This window comes from Capsicum annuum, unplaced genomic scaffold, assembly GCF_002878395.1.
Source record: "Capsicum annuum cultivar UCD-10X-F1 unplaced genomic scaffold, UCD10Xv1.1 ctg4209, whole genome shotgun sequence".
NCBI lineage: Eukaryota > Viridiplantae > Streptophyta > Magnoliopsida > Solanales > Solanaceae > Capsicum > Capsicum annuum.
This window is the reverse complement of record NW_025849470.1, coordinates 44,752-63,221: the sequence shown is the minus strand read 5'-3', so window position 1 is coordinate 63,221 and position 18,470 is coordinate 44,752. Positions and strand designations below refer to the sequence as shown.

At 41.9% G+C, this 18,470-nt stretch overlaps 3 protein-coding genes across 3 annotated transcripts; 2 read left to right on the top strand and 1 right to left on the bottom strand.

The window, feature by feature from the left end:
* Nucleotides 1-376: 376 nt before the first annotated feature.
* On the bottom strand, nucleotides 377-931 carry LOC124891882. Its single transcript, XM_047403448.1, has one exon. The coding sequence runs from the start codon at nucleotides 929-931 to the stop codon at nucleotides 377-379; it is 555 nt and encodes a 184-aa protein (XP_047259404.1).
* A 14,823-nt stretch (nucleotides 932-15,754) lies between these two features.
* On the top strand, nucleotides 15,755-16,177 carry LOC124891881. Its single transcript, XM_047403447.1, has one exon. The coding sequence runs from the start codon at nucleotides 15,755-15,757 to the stop codon at nucleotides 16,175-16,177; it is 423 nt and encodes a 140-aa protein (XP_047259403.1).
* Nucleotides 16,178-16,691: 514 nt separating this feature from the next.
* LOC124891880 lies at nucleotides 16,692-17,357 on the top strand. The gene has a single exon (XM_047403446.1). The coding sequence runs from the start codon at nucleotides 16,692-16,694 to the stop codon at nucleotides 17,355-17,357; it is 666 nt and encodes a 221-aa protein (XP_047259402.1).
* Nucleotides 17,358-18,470: the final 1,113 nt, after the last annotated feature.

Genomic DNA, 18,470 nt, shown 5'->3' with positions numbered 1-18,470 from the left:
TGTTACATTAGAGAAAAATGCAAAAAGTACAAAGAAACAACTAGTCCTAATGTCTTCAAATATAGTACTTCTTGATGGTGTCTGAGTTGATCGGCTTTGTGCTTACTGTGCCGTCCATTTCTGCTAGGATTACTGCTCCTCCTGAGAGTACTCGGTGAACTATGTAAGGACCTTGCCAATTTGGTGCAAATTTTCCATTGGCTTCACCTTGGTGAGGAAATATCTTCTTCAATACTAACTGTCCTAGTGTGAATCGACGAGGCTTGACTTTCTTGTTGAACACTTTGGTCATTCTATTTTGATAGAGTTGACCATGACAGACTGCATCCAATCTCTTTTCGTCAATGAGCATCAACTGCTTGATCTTGCTATGAATCTATTCAGCGTCGTCTAGACCAACCTCCTGAATGACTCTCAATGAAGGTATCTCTACTTCCGCAGGTATCACTGCTTCCGACCCATAAACAAACATGTAGGGAGTTGCCCCAGTAGAAGTTATGATTGTGGTGCGATATCCAAGTAGAGCATATGGCAACTTCTCATTCCATTCCCTATCACCGCTCGTTATCTTCCTCAAGATACTCTTGATATTTTTGTTTGCAGCTTCAACTGCTCCATTCATTTGTGGTCGATTCGCCGTGGAATTTTGATGATAGATCTTAAACCTTTCGCAAATCTCTCTTATTAGGTCGCTATTAAGATTGGCTCCATTAACTGTTATGATTGACACTGGAATTCCAAATCGATAGACTAATTTGTTGCGAACAAAATCTGCTACCACCTTTGTTACGACCTTATGTGTTGAGGCCTCAACCCACTTTGTGAAGTAATCAATAGCGACTAAGATAAAACGTTGTCCATTGGACGCAGGAGTCTCTATGGGCCCAATAACATCAATGCCCCAAGCAATAAACGGCCAAAGAGAATCCATCATATTGAGTTCGTTTGGTGGAACTCGTATAAAGTCTCCATGAACTTGACATTGATGATATTTCTGCACGAATCAAATGATATCCCTCTCTATAGTCATCCAAAAGTATCCAGCTCACAAAATCTTCTTCGCAAGCATGAAACCATTCATGTGGGGTCCACAGGTTCCTGCATGTATCTCATCTAACAATCTTTTGGCCTCCATGGCATCGACGCATCGTAGCAATCCTAGGTTTGGAGTCCTCCTATATAGGATTTCCCTATTGAGAAAGAATTGATTGGCCATCCTTCTTAAAGTCCTCTTCTGTTTGTCAGTAGCGGCTTTTAGATATCCTCCTACTCTGAGTAACCTCTTAATGTCGTAGTACCACGGCTTTCCATCTGACTCTTTATCTGCATGGAAACACTAAGCTTGTTGGTCATGTATCTCCACTTTGATGGGATCGATGTAATTCTTATCTGGATGTTGAATCATTGAAGATAGTGTTGCCAAGGCGTCGGTGAACTCATTTTGAATTCGAGGGACATGCTTGAATTCGATCTTCGTAAACCTTTAGCTCAATTTCGTAACACATTGAACATAAGGAAGGATTTTGACATTCTTGGTGGTCCATTCTCCTTGCACCTAATGGATCAACAAATATGAATTTCCTATCACCAATAGCTCTTTAATATCCATGTCTACTGCCATCCTAAGCCTGAGAATGCAAGCCTCATATTCTGCCATGTTATTCGTGCAAGGAAACCTAATTTTTGCTGAGATTGGGTAGTGTTGACCCATTTCTGAAACTAGGACTACTCAAATTCCGACTCTTTTGTAATTCGCAACTCCATCAAAGAACATCCTCCATCCATTATACGGCTCTGAGATGTCCTCTCCCGCAAACAACACCTCTTCATCAGAAAAGAAGGTATTGAGTGGCCTGTAATCTTAATTCACTGGATTTTTTACGAGGTGATCAGCCAAAGCTTGTCTTTGATGGCTTTTTGTGTCACGTACATAATGTCAAACTCACTCAACAAGATCTTCCATTTTGCCAACTTTTCCATAGGCATTGGCTTCTGAAATATATACTTGAGTAGATCCATTCTCAAAATTAAGTAAGTGGTATACGCAGGCAGGCAGTGCCTTAACTTTTGCGCAACCCAGGTCAATGCACAACAAGTTCGTTCCAACAATGTATACCTAGCTTCGTACGGTGTGAACTTCTTACTCAGGTAGTAAATGGCTTGCTATTTCCTTCCTGTATCATCATGCTGCCCTAACACACATCCAAATGCATTATCCATAACAGATAGATATAGCAGTAATGGCTTTCTTGGTTCTGGTGGAACCAATACTGTTGGGTTAGACAAATACTTCTTAATTTTGTCAAAAGCCTTCTGACATTCTTCAGTCCATCCGGTGGTGACATCCTTCTTCAATAACTTGAATATTGGTTCACAAATGATCTTGGATTGGGCTATAAACCGACTGATGTAATTGAGTCTTCCCAAGAAACTCATTACATCCTTCTTGGTCTTGAGAGGTGGTAAGTCTTGGATTGCCTTTATCTTGGATGGATCCAACTCTATACCTCTCTTACTAACGATGAATCCCAATAACTTTCCTACGGGGACTCCAAAGGTGCATTTAGCTGGATTCAACTTTAGGTCGTACCTCTGTAGCCTTTCAAAGAACTTTCGTAAATCATCCAAATAGTCCGAACTCCTTTTAGATTTGATGCCGACATCATCCACGCACACTTCAATTTCTTTGTGAATTATATCATTGAAAAGAGTGGTCATGGCCCTCATAAAAGTTGCACCGGCATTCTTAAGTGCAAATGGCATTACCTTGTAGCAGTATACTCCCCACGGTGTGATCAAGGCTATTTTTTATGCATCATTCTCATCCATTAAAATTTGATGATATCCCGCAAAACAATCAACAAACGACTGCAACTCATGTTTTGCACAATTATCAATGAGAATGTGAATATTTGGGAGGGGGAAATCTTCTTTTAGACTAGCCTTGCTGAGATCCCGATAATCTACACATATTGTTATCTTTTCATCCTTCTTTGGTACGGGTACGATGTTGGACAGCCAGGTGGGATAAGTTGTGACCCTCACGACATTGGCTTCTATCTGCCTGGTCACCTACTTCTTGATTCTCAAAATCAAATTGGGCTTGAATTTCCTCGTCTTTTGCTTCACCGGTAGACACGTGGGGTTAGTCGGCAGTCGATGTGAGACGATATCGATGCTTAAACCAGGAATGTCATCGTAAGACCAAAAAAACACATCAATGTATTTCATGAGCAAACTTATCAATTCCTGCTTCCTTTCAGCCTCCAAGTGTATGCTGACTCGTATTTCCTTTGCCGTTTCTTCATCACCTAAATTGATGACATCAGTTTCATCATATTAGGCTTTTTCTGACTCTCAAGTTGCTCGATCTCCTGAGGTAGGTTTTTAGGAATCATGCTCTCATCGTACTCCTCATAATCTTGTTCATCGCTTGTATTTTGCTCAACGGATTCGTTACATATCATAATCGTAGAACGAGGATTTTTGTTAACATTTGTGCTGAAAAGTATAAAAAGCGAGTAAAGTAAATAGATATTGAAAATAGGAAAGTAAGTTTTGAAAATAAGGACTTTTATTAACAAAAGCACTGTGTTTTGACAAGAGGCGAGTGGCAAAAGAGCTTCGGCATTATTCAAGACTCAATTGGTCATGCAAACAAAATAATAATTTTTTTTTGAAACAATAACAGTCCCACACTACCAAGACTCCTGACGAAACAGGGATGGGCTGATGGTCCAATTCTGCGAGGCTTCACCAGGCTCCGTATTACAGATGGTGAGCTTCTTGAAAGCTATCTCTGATTCTTCTTCGATCACGGCCACAAACCAATTTCCTATTCCTTCTATGATATCTCCATCACCTATTTGTTTTGAAACCAAGACTTGGGCTCATTCCAAATCCTTTACTGCAGGCTACTTCAGAAATAGGCTCATATCCAAGCTCTATAGTACCCTTCTGCTGCTTTAACTGGATTGGCTTGACTATACCATCAGCTCTGGGTTCTAATCTTGTCTTGGGCTGATACCCATATTTCAACATCTCTGATACAACCATCTTTTCAGCATTCGATATTTTTGCTTCAGCAAGCATTGCCTTCTCATTGATCTTTGCAGCTTACATGATCTCCATAGTATGGAAACTGGCTCCATCTAACTCTTTGGTGACTGGGACTGAATTGACAAAATAAATGGGATGATTGAGTTCTTAATGGATAGTAATTTTTGTGCGACCCCATTCAAACTTCACGCACTGATGGAGCGTGAAAGGAACGGCTCTTTCCATGTGGACCTATGGCCTCCCTAGCAACAGGTTGTAGCTAGATGACACATCCATGACCTGAAATAAGATAGAAAATTCTGTTGGTCCTATCTGCAGTGTTAAGTAAATTTCCTCGGTGACACTCTTTTGCGACCCATCAAAGGATCTAACCTTCACCCGACTCTCTCTTATATCTTCTATATTCACACCCAAATCCCTCAGAGTAAAGAATGGACAAATATTGCAATCTGAACCACCATCGATCAAAACCCTATTCATAATCTTGTCATGATATCAACCGCAATATAGAGCACTTTGTTCTGTGCAGCCCCTTCTGACGGCAACTCATCATCATGGAAAGAGACCTTATTTGCCTCTACAACTCGCCCGATTGCTGCGACTAAAGTCTCGCTAGTTGTCTTCTTTGTTATGCTAATCCCAGATAACACTTCCATCAAAGCACTTCTATGGGCTTCAGAACTCATAAGCAAAGACATGACGAATATGTGGGTCGGTCTCTTCTTGAGTTGATCCTCGACTGAATAGTCCTTGGACTGTATCTTCTTCCAAAATTTTACATCTTCAGCATCTGTGATATTTCTCCTTAGGTTTTGATCTTTCCAGAGAACTCCATGATTTGGTTTCTCTGGTGCATAACATCTCCCCGAACAGGTCATCCTTTGAGACGCAGAAGCATCTATCATTTTGCCCTTGGCTTCAGCTCAATAGTCCCATGGGACTGCCTTGGTGTCATAGTCGGTCCTCCCAAGGGCTGATGTGGTCACTATGACTCTTGGAAGGTAAGTCTGAACAGTTATAGTCTCCCTCAATTGGACTGAGATAAATGGTTGCGATGGGGATGCGGTGGCAATTTCTTCTACGTTCCATGTGGTCACAATAGTTTCTTCCAAATCATACTCCTCCTCTAAAATAATCATATTGACTACCCGATTTCCATGATTTGTCAAGGGGTTATTGTTCACATTAGGAGCTGTGGCGGTGCATTTGATGATACCCCTTCTTATCAGAGACTCAATTTGATTCTTTAAGATGTAACAGTCTTCCATGTCATGCCCTTGGACTCCTGAGTGATAGGCGAACCGCTTGCTACTGTCAAAGTTTTAAGAGGTCAGATCAGGGGCCTTTCCCTCGATTGGATGCAATAAACAGGCAACCCTCAACCTTTCAAACAACTAGGTTAAAGGTTCTGCAATCGGTGTGTAGGTGCGGGTATTTTTGGATTCAAAGTTTGGACGTGGTCTGGGTGCATAGGCTGGTCTATTTTGGTGAGCTGGAGCTTGGATAGGGGCATATGGTCTTGGTGGATTTTGGTATGTTGGAGCTCGAGGTGGATTATAATGTGGTTGAGTATTGTATACTAGGACGTGTGCAATAATTTTGGGGTTATTAGGGTAATGGTAAGAAGGATTTCCAGGTTGGTAGTATGGTGTGGCGGTTAAAACATCCTCTCTTTTCTTCTTATTTCCATTAATAGAACCAGTTTGTATGGCTTTACTCGCAGCTTGCAGTGCAACCATAGATTGGATCTTTCCCGACTTGATGCCTTCTTCTATGAAATCTCCCATTTTGACTAATTCCATGAACTTTTAGCCCATCATCGACATCATCTTGTCAAAGTAGACTCTCTCTTAAGCTCAGATAAAATACTTGGAGAGTTCACTTTCATCTAGTGGAGGCTGGATCCTAGCAGCCTCGGTCCTCCAACGCCATGCGTATTTGTGAAATGATTCTGATGGCTTCTTCTGTATGTTGGCCAACGAAAACCTGTCTAGGGCAATCTCAGTATTGAACCTAAAGTGACTCATAAAGTCTTCAGCTATTTTCCTCCAGTCACGCCACTTACGGGGGTCTTGTAGGGTATACCAAGTCAAAGCTTCCCCTGACAAACTCCGAATGAACAGCTTCATCCTTAATTTCTCATTCCTTCCTACACCAACCAACTTATCGCAGTAGGCCCTCAGGTGTGCATGCGGGTCACCTTTTCCACAAACACATCAAACTTTGGTGGTTTGTACCCCACTAGCATGTCGATGTCTGGGTGAATTCATAAGTCATTGTAGTCTAAGCTTTCAGTCCCTCTAGTAACTTGCATATTTCTAAATACCCTCTTTAAACTTTCAAGTTAGGCTATTATCGATCCTTCTTCTCCTGGATACATATCCCATCCTAATCCTGCATATCTCTCAACCTTATTTGGAACCTTAACAGCTGCGGATATTGCGAAGTTAGGAATTTTGGTAGAATATATCAGTGGTACAGGTACTTCACAAGTGACATGCACCTCAAGTATGTGTTGCATCTCTGGATGGATCAGAACAAATGGATCAGAACAGTAAAGTTCTGAGCAGGAAATGGATAACCAGGCGTCGTTATAGCAGTAGGTTAAAAAATAGGCGGTGCTTGGGCATGTGATAGGTTCGTTGGATTAGCTGGGGCAATTGGGGGTAATCCAACATCTGGACCCTGGAGCTTAGTGGGAAAGCTAACTATTGTAAGCTTGGTTAGATCCTCCATTTGAAGGAGTTCCTCTTTTAGGACCTCGACATCTTGTGCCATATTGGCCATTTGATCATCATTCTCAGTATCTGAAGGCCTTTGAAAGATATTGGTGTCATCCACTAGGATCATCGCGGCCTTGTCTCTGTTAGTCATTTTGTCTTTCGATCGAAGGTTGTATTGGGATTCCACCAGTTTTTCAGTCGACACAAATCAACTTTTTTGGGGGGATTAATAAACAAAAGAAAGGAAGAAAAGAAAAAGTAAAAGAAAACTATGTTAGTTTAGGCGATAACGTAAATGTAACAAGTAAGTAGCATATATATAAACCAAGTTGGCGACATCCAAACGCGTCCTAATATAGAGGTAGGCCTACACTGCAAACACGATTAATTGATCCAAAGCTTTTAATTATAATTAAATTCAGGACAAAGGGATTTTGATTAATGAAAAAGGCAAGGTTTGAAGCCATGGGTTACAAATAAAAGTTTTGAACTAAAGATTACATCATGGTAGTCTATGACAATGTCGATAGAGGTCATGCAAGACCCTTTTTTAGGGAAAACAAAAATGAAAGGAAAAAGTACAGATAGGTCGTACAAGATCCTCAGGAATTTATAATAACAAGATGGATCCTAAGACCAGCTGGGGGGATCATCATCATCATCATCAAGGTCATAATAGGGCCTAGGGTGATACTCTAGGGATCAGTCTAACTGCTGCCCTTGGAAGTCTTCGTCTGCTCCGCTGAAGTCTATAAGCCCATACTCTTCTTCTTCAGGGTCTTCCTCCATTTCCTCTGTCATCTCCCCATCCTGCTCTTCTATTAGTTCTTTCTCTAGACCTTCCTCCAAGTCCTCCTCAGGATCCTCCTTCAGGTCCTCTTCAGGATCTTCTTCCATTTCCTCGGGATTTTTCCCTGGGTCTTCTTCAGGGTCTTCCTCCATCTCTTCCTCGGGTTTACTATCTACAGCAGGGATGAGGCGATCTACCGATCCATGAATTACCTACTCATACATGATTATGGTTACCGGCCTAAGTTGAAGTAGCTGCTCTCGAATCTGGTCTGCTCTATGAATGTCAGCAAGCCCTTGGAGTGACATAAAACTAGGTTGAGCTAGAATTCCTTCCAACCTGTACCAGGTGTAGTACTCGGGAGTGTAGTATGGGTCACCCCCATGCCCAACCTGAAAATCTATCCCCACCCATGGTTTAGGTTGCCAAGCCTCTTTATAGGGATTCTTCCCTCATAATTGATCTCCAACAATGCCATATTGGACCATAGAGGCATATTCTAAATCAGGCTAAATTGTCTTAGAACTCTTAAAGGTGCATATGGCTGGATTCCCTCCATCCCAATCAACTCAAGAAAGTAAGTGTAATGCCTTCTTAGCATTACTCGACCACTAACCCATGGTAGCCTCCACTGGATGAGGCTACCGGTGAGATAGATTAGGAAGTCGTGCCACTACTCCTCATTGACTGGCACCTCCCACATGGCCACTCTAAGCCACTCTAAGTCTGTGGTTGCAAATCTAATTAGGGCCAGCCTCTCCTACACCATCCTTACGATAAAAGTACTCTAATGCCCAAACTGGAGCATTAGGTTACAACTTCTGAAAAAATCATTCCCCCAGGAGCATGTGGACAAAGACCGAAATACTTCCGCTAGAATCATCAGCACGATTGTGGTCCTGATTGGTCCCCTACACATGAATAAGACCATGGGGAGTATGTGAATGCTGATCTGGTTCCCTCTCATTGGGAACACCATAATACCGAGAAAAGCCATCATAAACACAATAGCTCTATGCCTCTCCCAGTCAACCCTGGTGAAGGAAAACTCCTCTCGAAAGTGATCATAACTTTCTCTTCTACCGAACCTATCGAAGAGATAAACCAGGCTTACCCAGCCTACCTCAATCATTCTCAAGCCTGTGCCAACTTTCAACCCTATGTCACAAAGAAAATGGCTACCTGCAGTAATACGGGGGGCCAAAGGTACCCGTCCTGTCAATGGCAAATTAGCCATTTGGCTAATCTCTTCTAAGGTGGGTGTGATCTCGAAGTCCCTGAATCTAAAAGTAACTATAGTCGGGTCCCAAAACTCAACTAGGAATTGAATCAGTAGCCTAGCTGCCCTTATCTCCATTAGATCCGTCAAAGATCCCAAATGTGCAAACACCTCTCCTCCATGCGCCACTCGGATGTTTCCCCACTAGTGTCTTAGGATATGGGGAATGTCAGTCAGCATATGGATATTGGCAAGATTCTGGTTGATTGTGAATTTGTAGATGAAAAAGTTGTCTTTAGTGTGCAAGTTTGGTGTTGATGTCGTTTTGTGGTCTTTAGTGTGCAAGCCAGAAATACCCTATTCTTTGCACAGATGGAAATCAACAAGAATCTTGCCAACATCCTTATGCTGACTGACATTCCCCATATCCTAAGACACTGGTGGGGAAACATTTGAGTGGCGCATGGAGGAGAGGTGTTTGCGCATTTGGGATCTTTGACGAATCTAATGGAGATAAGGGCAGATAGGCTGCTGATTCGATTCCTAGTCGAGTTCTGGGACCCGACTATGGTTACTTTCAGATTCAGGGACTTTGATATCATACCCACCTTAGAACAGATCAGCCAAATGGCTAATTTGCCATTGACATGATGGGTACCTTTGGCCCCCCGTATTACTGCAGGTAGTCATTTTCTTTGCGACATAGGGTTGAAAGTTGGCACAGGCTTGAGAATGGTTGAGGCAGGCTGGGTAACCTTGGTTTATCTATTCGAGAGGTTCGGTAGAAGAGAAAGTTATGATCGCTTTCGAGAGGAGTTTTCCTTCCCCAGGGTCGACTGGGAGAGACATAGAGCCATTGTGTTTATGATGGCTTTTCTCGGTATTATGGTGTTCCCAATGAGAGAGAACCGGATCAAAATTCACATACTCCCCATGGTATTATTCATGTGTAGGATACCAATCAGGACCACGATCGTGTCGATAATTCTAGCATAATTCTTTCGATCTTTGTCCGCATGCTCCAGAGGGCACGATTTTTTCATAGGTTGTAACCTAATGCTCCAAGTTTGGGCATTAGACCACTTTTATCGTAGGGATGGTGTCGGAGAGGTTGGCCTTAATCAGATTCACAGCCATAGACTTAGAGTGGCCATGTGGGAGATGTCAGTCAATGAGGAGCAGTGGCACGACGTCCTAATCCATCTCACCGGTAACCTCATCCAGTGGAGGCTACCATGGGTTAGTGGTCGAGTAATGCTAAGAAGGCATTACACTTACTTTCTTGAGTTGATTGGGTCTGAAGGAATCCAACCATATGCGCCTATGAGAGCTCAAAGACAATTCGGCCTGATTTAGAATGTGCCTCTATGGTCCAACATGGCATTGTTGGAGATCGATTATGAGGGAAGAATCCCTGTAGAGAGGCTTGGCAAACTAACCCGTGGGTGGGGATAGATTTTTAGCTTGGGCATGGGGGTAACCCATACTACACTCCCTAGTACTACACCTGGTACAGGTTGGAAGAAATTCTAGCTTAACTGAGTTTTATGTCACTCCAAGGGCTTCTCGAAATTCATAGAGCGGACCAGATTCGAGAGAATCTGCTTCATCTTAGGCCAGTAACCAAAGCCATGTATGATCAGGTGATTCCTAGATTGGTGGATCACCTCATCCCTATTGTATATGATAAACCCGAGAAAGAGATGGATGAAGACCCTGAGGAAGACCCGAAAGAAGATCCCGAGAAAATGGAGGAAGATCCTGAGGAGGACCCGGAGAAGGAACCAATGAAAGAGCAGGATGGGGAGCTGACAGAGGAGATAGAGGAAGACCCTGAAGAAGAAGAGTATGGGCCTATAGACTTCAGCGGAGCAAACGAAGACTTCCAAGGGCATCAGTTAGATGGATCCCCAGAGTATCACCCTGGGCCCTATTATGACCTCGATGATGATGATGATGATACCCCCAGTTGGCCTTAGGATCCATCTTGTTATTATAAATTCCTGAGGATCTTGTACGACCTATCTGTACTTTTTTCTTTCATTTTTGTTTTCCCTAAAAAAAGGTCTTGCATAACCTCTATCAACTTTGTCATTGGCTACCATGATGTAATCTTTAGTTCAAAACTTTTCTTTGTAACCCATGGCTTCACACCTTGCCTTTTTCATTAATCAAAATCCTTTTGTCCTGAATTTAATTACAATTTAAAGCTTTGGATCAATTAATCGTGTTTGCAGCGTAGGCCTACCTCTATATTAAGACGCATTTGAATGTCGCCAACTTGGTTTATATATATGCTACTTACTTGTTACATTTATGTTATTGCCCAAACTAATATAGTTTTCGTTTACTTTTTCTGTTCTTCCTTTCTTTTGTTTATTAATCCCCCAAAAAAAGTTGATTTGTGTCGACTGAAAAACTGGTGGAATCCTAATACATCCTTCGATCAAAAGACAAAATGACTAACAGAGACAAGGCCGCGATGATCCCAGTGGATGACACCGACAGCTCTCAAAGGCCTTCAGATACTCAGAATAATTATCAAATGGCCAATAGGGCACAGGATATCGAGGTCTTAAAAGAAGAACTCTGTCAAATGCGGGATCTAACCAAGCTTACAATAGCTAGCTTTCCCACTCAGCTCCAGGGTCCAGATGTTGGATTACCCCTGATTGCCCCAGCTAATCCAACGAACCTATCACATGCCCAAGCACCGCCTATTTTTCAACCTACTGCTGGAACGATGCCTGGTTATCTATTTTCTGCTCACAAATTTACTGTTCTGATCCATCCAGAGATGCAGCACATACCTGAGGCGCATGTCACTTGTGAAGTACCTGTACCACCGATATATGCTACCAAAATTCCTACCTTCACAATATCCGTAACTATTAAGGTTCCAAATGAGGTCGAGAGATCACCAGGATTAGGATAGGATATGCATCCAGGAGAAGAAATATCGATAGTAGCCCAACTCGAAAGTTTAAAGAGGGCATTTAGAAACATGCAAGTTACCAGAAGGGCTGAAAGCTTGGACTACGAAGAGTTATGCATTCACCCAGACATCGACATGCCAGTGGGGTACAAACTACCAAAGTTCGATGTGTTTGAAGGAAAAGGTGACCCACATGCACAACTAAGGGCCTACTGCGATAAGTTGGTTGGTGTAGGAAGGAACGAGAAGTTAATGATGAAGCTGTTCATTTGGAGTTTGTCAGGGGAAGCTTGGACTTGGTATGCCCGACAACACCCTCGTAAGTGGCATGACTGGAGGGAAATGGCTGAAGACTTCATGAGTCACTTCAGGTTCAACAATGAGATTTCCCCAGACAGGTTTTCGTTGGCCAACATACAGAAGAAGCCATCAGAATCATTTCAAGAATACGCATGGCGTTGGAGGACCGAGGCTGCTAGGATCCAGCCTCCACTAGATGAAAGTGAATTCTCCAAGTATTTTATCCAAGCTCAAGAGGGAGTCTACTTTGACAAAATGATGTCGATGATAGGCCAAAGGTTCGCGGAATTAGTCAAAATGGGAGATTTCATAGAAGAAGGCATCAAGTCGGGAAAGATCCAATCTATGGCTGCACTGCAAGCTGCGAGTAAGGCCATACAAATTGGTTTTATTAATGGAAATAAGAAGAAGAGAGAGGATGTTTCAACCACCACACCATACTACCAACCTAGAAATCCTTCTTACCGTTACCCTAACAACCCCTAAATTATTGCACACGTCTCAGTATACAATACTCAACCGCATTATAATCCACCTCGAACTCCAGCATACCAAAATCCACCAAGACCATACGCCCCTGTCCAAGCTTCATCTTACCAAAATAGACCAGCCTATGCACCCAGTCCAAACTTTAAAGCCATAAATACCCGTACCTACACACCGATTGCAGAACCTTTAGCCAAGTTGTTTGAAAGGCTGAGAGCTACCGATTTGCTTCATCTAATTGAGGGAAAGGCCCCTGATCCAAACTGTCAAAACTTTGATAGTAGCAAGCGGTGCGCCTATCACCCAGGAGTCCAAGGGCATGACACGAAAGACTGTTACAGCTTGAGGAATCAAAATGAGTCTCTGATAAGAAGGGGTATCATCAAATGCACCGCCGCAGCTCCTAATGTGAACAATAACCCTTTGCCAAATCATGGAAATCGAGAAGTCAATATGATTACTCTAGAGGAGGAGTATGATTTGGAAAAAACTATTGTGACCACATGAAACGTAGATAGGACCAACAAAATTTCCTATCCTATTTTAGGTCATGGATGTGTCATCTAGCTACAACCTGTTGCTGGGGAGGCCATGGGTCCACATGGCAAGAGTCGTTCCTTGAACACTCCATCAGTGCGTGAAGTTTGAATGGGGTCGCACAGAAATTACTATCCATGGAGAACTCAGTCATCCCATTTATTCTGTCAATTCAGTCCTAGTCACAGAGGAGTTAGATGGAGCAAATTTCCATACTTTGGAGATCATGCAAGCTGCAAAGAGCAATGAGAAGGCAATGTCAGTAGAAGAAAAAATGTCGAATAATGAAAAGATGGTTGCGTCAGAAATGTTGAAATATGGGTATCTGCCCAAGACACGACTAGGACCCAGAGCCGATGGTATAGTCGAGCCAATCCAGTTAAAGAGCAGAAAGGTACTATAAGGCTTGGATATGAGCCTATTTTTGGAGTATCCTGCAGTAAAAGATTTGGAATAATGATATTTGTGCCAGCCCAAGTCTTGGTTTCAAAATAAACAAATGATGGAAATATCACAGAAGGAATAGGAAATTTATTTGTCGTCGTGATCGAAGAAGAATCGGAGATAGCTTTCAAGAAGCTCACCATCCGTGATGCCGAACCTAGTGAAGCCTTGCAGAATTGGACCATCAGCCCATCCCTGTTTCATCAGGAGTCTTGGTCGTGTGGGACTGTTGTTGTTTCAAAAAAAAATTATTATTTTGTTTGCATGACCAATTGAGGCTTGAATCATGCCGAAGCTCTTTTGCCACTCGCCTCTTGTCAAAGCCCAGTGCTTTTGTTATTAAAAGTCCTTATTTTCAAAAATTATTTTCCTATTTTCAATATCTATTTACTTTACTCGCATTTTATACTTTTTAGTACAAATGTTAACAAAAATCCTCGTTCCATGATTATGACATGTAACGAATCCGTTGAGCAAAATACAAGCGATGAACAAGATTATGAGGAGTACGATGAGAGCATGATGCCTAAAAACCTGCCTTAGGAGATCAAGCAACTTAAGAGTCAGAAGAAGCCTAATATGGACCAAACTGAAGTCATCGATTTAGGTGATGAAGAAACAACAAAGTTAACACGAGTCAGCATACACTTGGAGGCTGAAAGGAAGCAGGAATTGATAAGTCTGCTCAAGCAATATATTGATGTGTTTTATTGGTCTTATGATGACATGCCCGATTTAAGCACCGATATCATCTCGCATCGACTGCCGACTAACCCCACGTGTCCACCGGTGAAGCAAAAAATGAGGAAATTCAAACCCAATTTAAGTTTGAGAATCAAGGAGGAGGTAACCAGGCAGATAGAAGCCAACGTCGTGAGGGTCACGACTTATCCCACCTGGATGGCCAATATCGTGCCTGTACCAAAGAAGGACGAAAAGATAAGAATATGTGTAGATTATCGGGATCTCAACAAGGCTAGTTCAAAAGATGATTTCCCCCTCCAAAACATTCACATTCTCATTGATAATTGCGCAAAACATGAGTTGCAGTCGTTTGTTGATTGTTTTACGGGATATCATCAAATTTTAATGGATGAGAATGATGCAGAAAAAATAGCCTTCATCACACCGTGGGGAGTATACTGCTTAGGGTAATGTCGTTTGGACTCAAGAATGCCGGTGCAACTTATATGAGGGACATGACCACTCTTTTCCACGATATGATTCACAAAGAAATCGAAGTGTACGTGGATGATGTAATCATCAAATCTAAAAGGAGTTCGAACCATTTGGACAATTTACGAAAGTTCTTTGAAAGGCTACAGAGGTACGACCTAAAGTTGAATCCATCTAAATTCGCCTTTGGAGTCCCCGCAGGAAAGTTATTTGGATTCATTGTTAGTAGGAGAGGTATAGAGTTGGATCCGTCAAAGATAAAAGCAATCCAAGACTTACCACCTACCAAGACCAAGAAGGATGTAATGAGTTTTTTGGGAAAACTCAGTTACATCAGTCAGTTCATAGCCCAATCCGTGATCATTTGTGAACCAATATTTAAGTTATTGAAGAAGGATGCCACCACCGGATGGACTGAAGAATGTCAGAAGGCTTATGACAAAATTAAGGAGTATTTGTATAACCCACCAGTATTGGTTCCACTAGAACCAGGAAAGTCGTTACTGCTATATTTATCTGTTATGGATAATGTATTTGGATATGTGTTAGGGAAGCACGATGATACAGGGAGGAAAGAGCAAGCCATTTACTACCTGAATAAGAAGTTCACACCATACGAAGCTAGGTATACATTGTTGGAACGGACTTGTAGTGCATTGACCTGGGTTGTGCAAAAGTTAAGGCACTACCTGTCCGCGTATACCACTTACTTAATTTTGAAAATAGATCCACTCAAGTATATATTTCAGAAGCCAATGCCTACGGGAAAGTTGGCAAAATGGCAGATCTTGTTGAGTGAGTTTGACATTGTGTACGTGACAAAAAAAGTCGTTAAAGAACAAGCTTTGGCTGATCACCTTGCGGAAAATCTAGTGGATCAAGATTACAGGCCACTCAATACCTACTTTCCTGATGAAGAGGTGTTGTTTACGGGAGAGGACATCTCAGATCCGTATAATGGATAGAGGATGTGCTTTGATGGAGCAATGAATTTCAAAGGAGTCAGAATAGGAGCAGTCTTAGTTTTAGAAACAGGTCAACACTACCCAATCTCGGTGAAAATTAGGTTTCCTTGCACGAATAACATGGCAGAATATGAGGCTTGCATTCTCGAGCTTAGGATGGCAGTAGACATGGACATTAAAGAGCTATTGGTGATAAAAGATTTAGATTTGTTGATCCATCAAGTGCAAGGAGAATTGACCACCAAGAATGTCAAAATCTTTCCTTATGTGCAATGTGTTAAGGAATTGAGCAAAAGGTTTACGAAGATTGAATTCAAGCATGTCCCTCAAATTCAAAATGAGTTTGCCGACGCCTTGGCGACACTATATTCAATGATTCAGCATCCAGATAAGAATTACATCGATCCCATCAAAGTAGAGATACATGACCAACAAGCCTACTGTATCCATGTAGATGAAGAACCAGATGGAAAGCCATGGTACTACAACATTAAGAGATTACTCGGAGCAGGAGGATATCCAGAAGGCGCTACTGACAAATAGAAGAGGACTTTAAGAAGGATGGCCAATCACTTCTTTCTCAATGGGGAAATCCTATATAGCAGGACTCCAGACCTAGGACTGCTACGATGCGTCGATGCCATGGAGGCCACAATATTATTAGAGAAGATATATATATAGGAACCTGTGGACCCCACATGAATGGTTTCATCTTACGAAGAAGATTTTGAGAGCTGGATACTTTTGGATGACTATGGAGAGGGATAGCATTCAATTCATGTAGAAGTGTTACCAATGTCAAGTTCATGGAGACTTTATACGAGTTCCGCCAAATGAACTCAATGTGATGGGTTCTCCTTGGCCGTTTGCTGCTTAGGGCATGGATGTTATTGGTCCCATAGAGGCTTTTGCGTCCAATGGACATCATTTTTTCTTGATCTCTATCGATTAATTCACAAAGTGGGTTGAGGCCTCAATACATAAGGTCGTAACAAAAAAGATGGTAGTTGATTTTATTCGCTACTCAGTATGTTGGTTTGGAATTCTCGAGTCAATCATGACAGATAATGGAGCCAATTTTAATAGCGGCCTAATGAGAGAGATTCGCAAAAGGTTTAATAGCTCTCATCGAAATTCCATGGCGTATCGACCACAAATGAATGGAGCAGTTAAAGCTGCAAACAAGAATATCAAGAGGATTTTGAGGAAGATAGCGGGCGGTGATAGGGAATGGAATGAGAAGTTGCCATATGCTCTACTTGGATATCGCACCACAATCAGAACTTCTACTGGGGAAACTCCCTACATGTTGGTTTATGGGTCGGAAGCAGTGATACCTGCCGAAGTAGAGATACCTTTATTGAGAGTCATTCAGGAAGTTGGTCTAGACGATGCTAAATGGATTCGTAGCAGGATTGAGAAGTTGATGCTCATTGACGAAAAGAGATTGGATGCAGTCTGTCATGGTCAACTCTATCAAAATAGAATGATCAAGGTGTTCAACAAGAAAGTCAAGCCTCATCGATTCACACCGGGACAGTTAGTATTGAAGAAGATATTTCCTCACCAAAGTGAAGCCAAAGGAAAATTTGCACCAAATTGGCAAGGTCCTTACATAGTTCACAGAGTACTCTCAGGAGGAGCAGTAATCCTCGTAGAAATGGATGGCACAGTAAGTACAAAGCCGATCAACTCAGACGTCATCAAGAAGTACTATATTTGAAGACATTAGGACTAGTTGTTTCTTTGTACTTTTTGCATTTTTCTCTAATGTAATAAAAATACGTATTAGCCTGACTTCCCATGGCGGGATACGTAGGTAGCCCACATAGGGTTTGGTTTTCCTTAGAAAACCCAAAAACATCATCCTTTAATGTATTTAGAACTACGCTCGACCTGACTTCCCATGGCGGGATACGTAGGCAATCCACATCGGATTCGGTCCCTTCATATTTTTACCTTTCATTGTACTAAACTACGGCCTGACCTGATTCCACTTGGATATGTAGGCAGCCTAAGTCAGGCCTGGTCATTTCATTATTTTACTTTTATCTTTTGTATCGCACTACATTATGACCTGATTCCTATTCTTAGGATACGTAGGCAACTTGAGTCAGACTCGGTCACTGCATTAATTTTACTTTTCCCGTTGTATTCGAACTACGTACAGACCTAATTCCTGTTAAAAGGATACGTAGGCAACCTGAAAGGTTCGGTCTTACCTTTAGGAAAATCCCCTGTCGCACAAAGTGTAGCCCCAGAATATGAGCGATCTCACCTCCAGAGTTGTCATAGAATCAACAAAGTCAAAGGAGTTCCATCTGAAGGAAAAAGCTACGAGAATCACAACGAGGAGCTGAGGCCAACGGATTTTGAAATATGTCATAATCTAAAAACGACAAAGGATTACTATATATACTTAATATATACGTAACATAGTTGCGAAAACATATATACATATATATATTTTTCACCATACTTTCAACTTCCCCACCTACTGAGACTCAAGGTTTGGGAGTGGTTGAGCAACCGAGGGAGTGTTGGAGAATTCCATAAATAAAAATAGGATTCCGAAGTCGACACAAATCAACACCCCCTCCCAACTAAGAATTTTTCTTTGAGCGTAGGAAAATAAGAATTCGAAGGATACGTCAAGTCAAGCTTTGGGATAGGATCAGGGTCATCATGCGTCTTACCACCACAAAAAGAGCCAAATAGTCTTCCCTTCCTTTATTCTCTTTACATACATTGATACTAATCCTCACAAGCTTTAACAGTTTTATTTGAATTCTTTCGCAGGTACATTTTGAAGACCCGAGTCAAAAACTAAGAAAAG

What these genes read in the sequence shown, in the direction of transcription:
- LOC124891882 (XM_047403448.1), bottom strand. Translation starts at nt 931, where the DNA reads ATGGATTCTCTTTGGCCGTTTATTGCTTGGGGCATTGATGTTATTGGG.
- LOC124891881 (XM_047403447.1), top strand. Translation starts at nt 15,755, where the DNA reads ATGGCAGAATATGAGGCTTGCATTCTCGAGCTTAGGATGGCAGTAGAC.
- LOC124891880 (XM_047403446.1), top strand. Translation starts at nt 16,692, where the DNA reads ATGACAGATAATGGAGCCAATTTTAATAGCGGCCTAATGAGAGAGATT.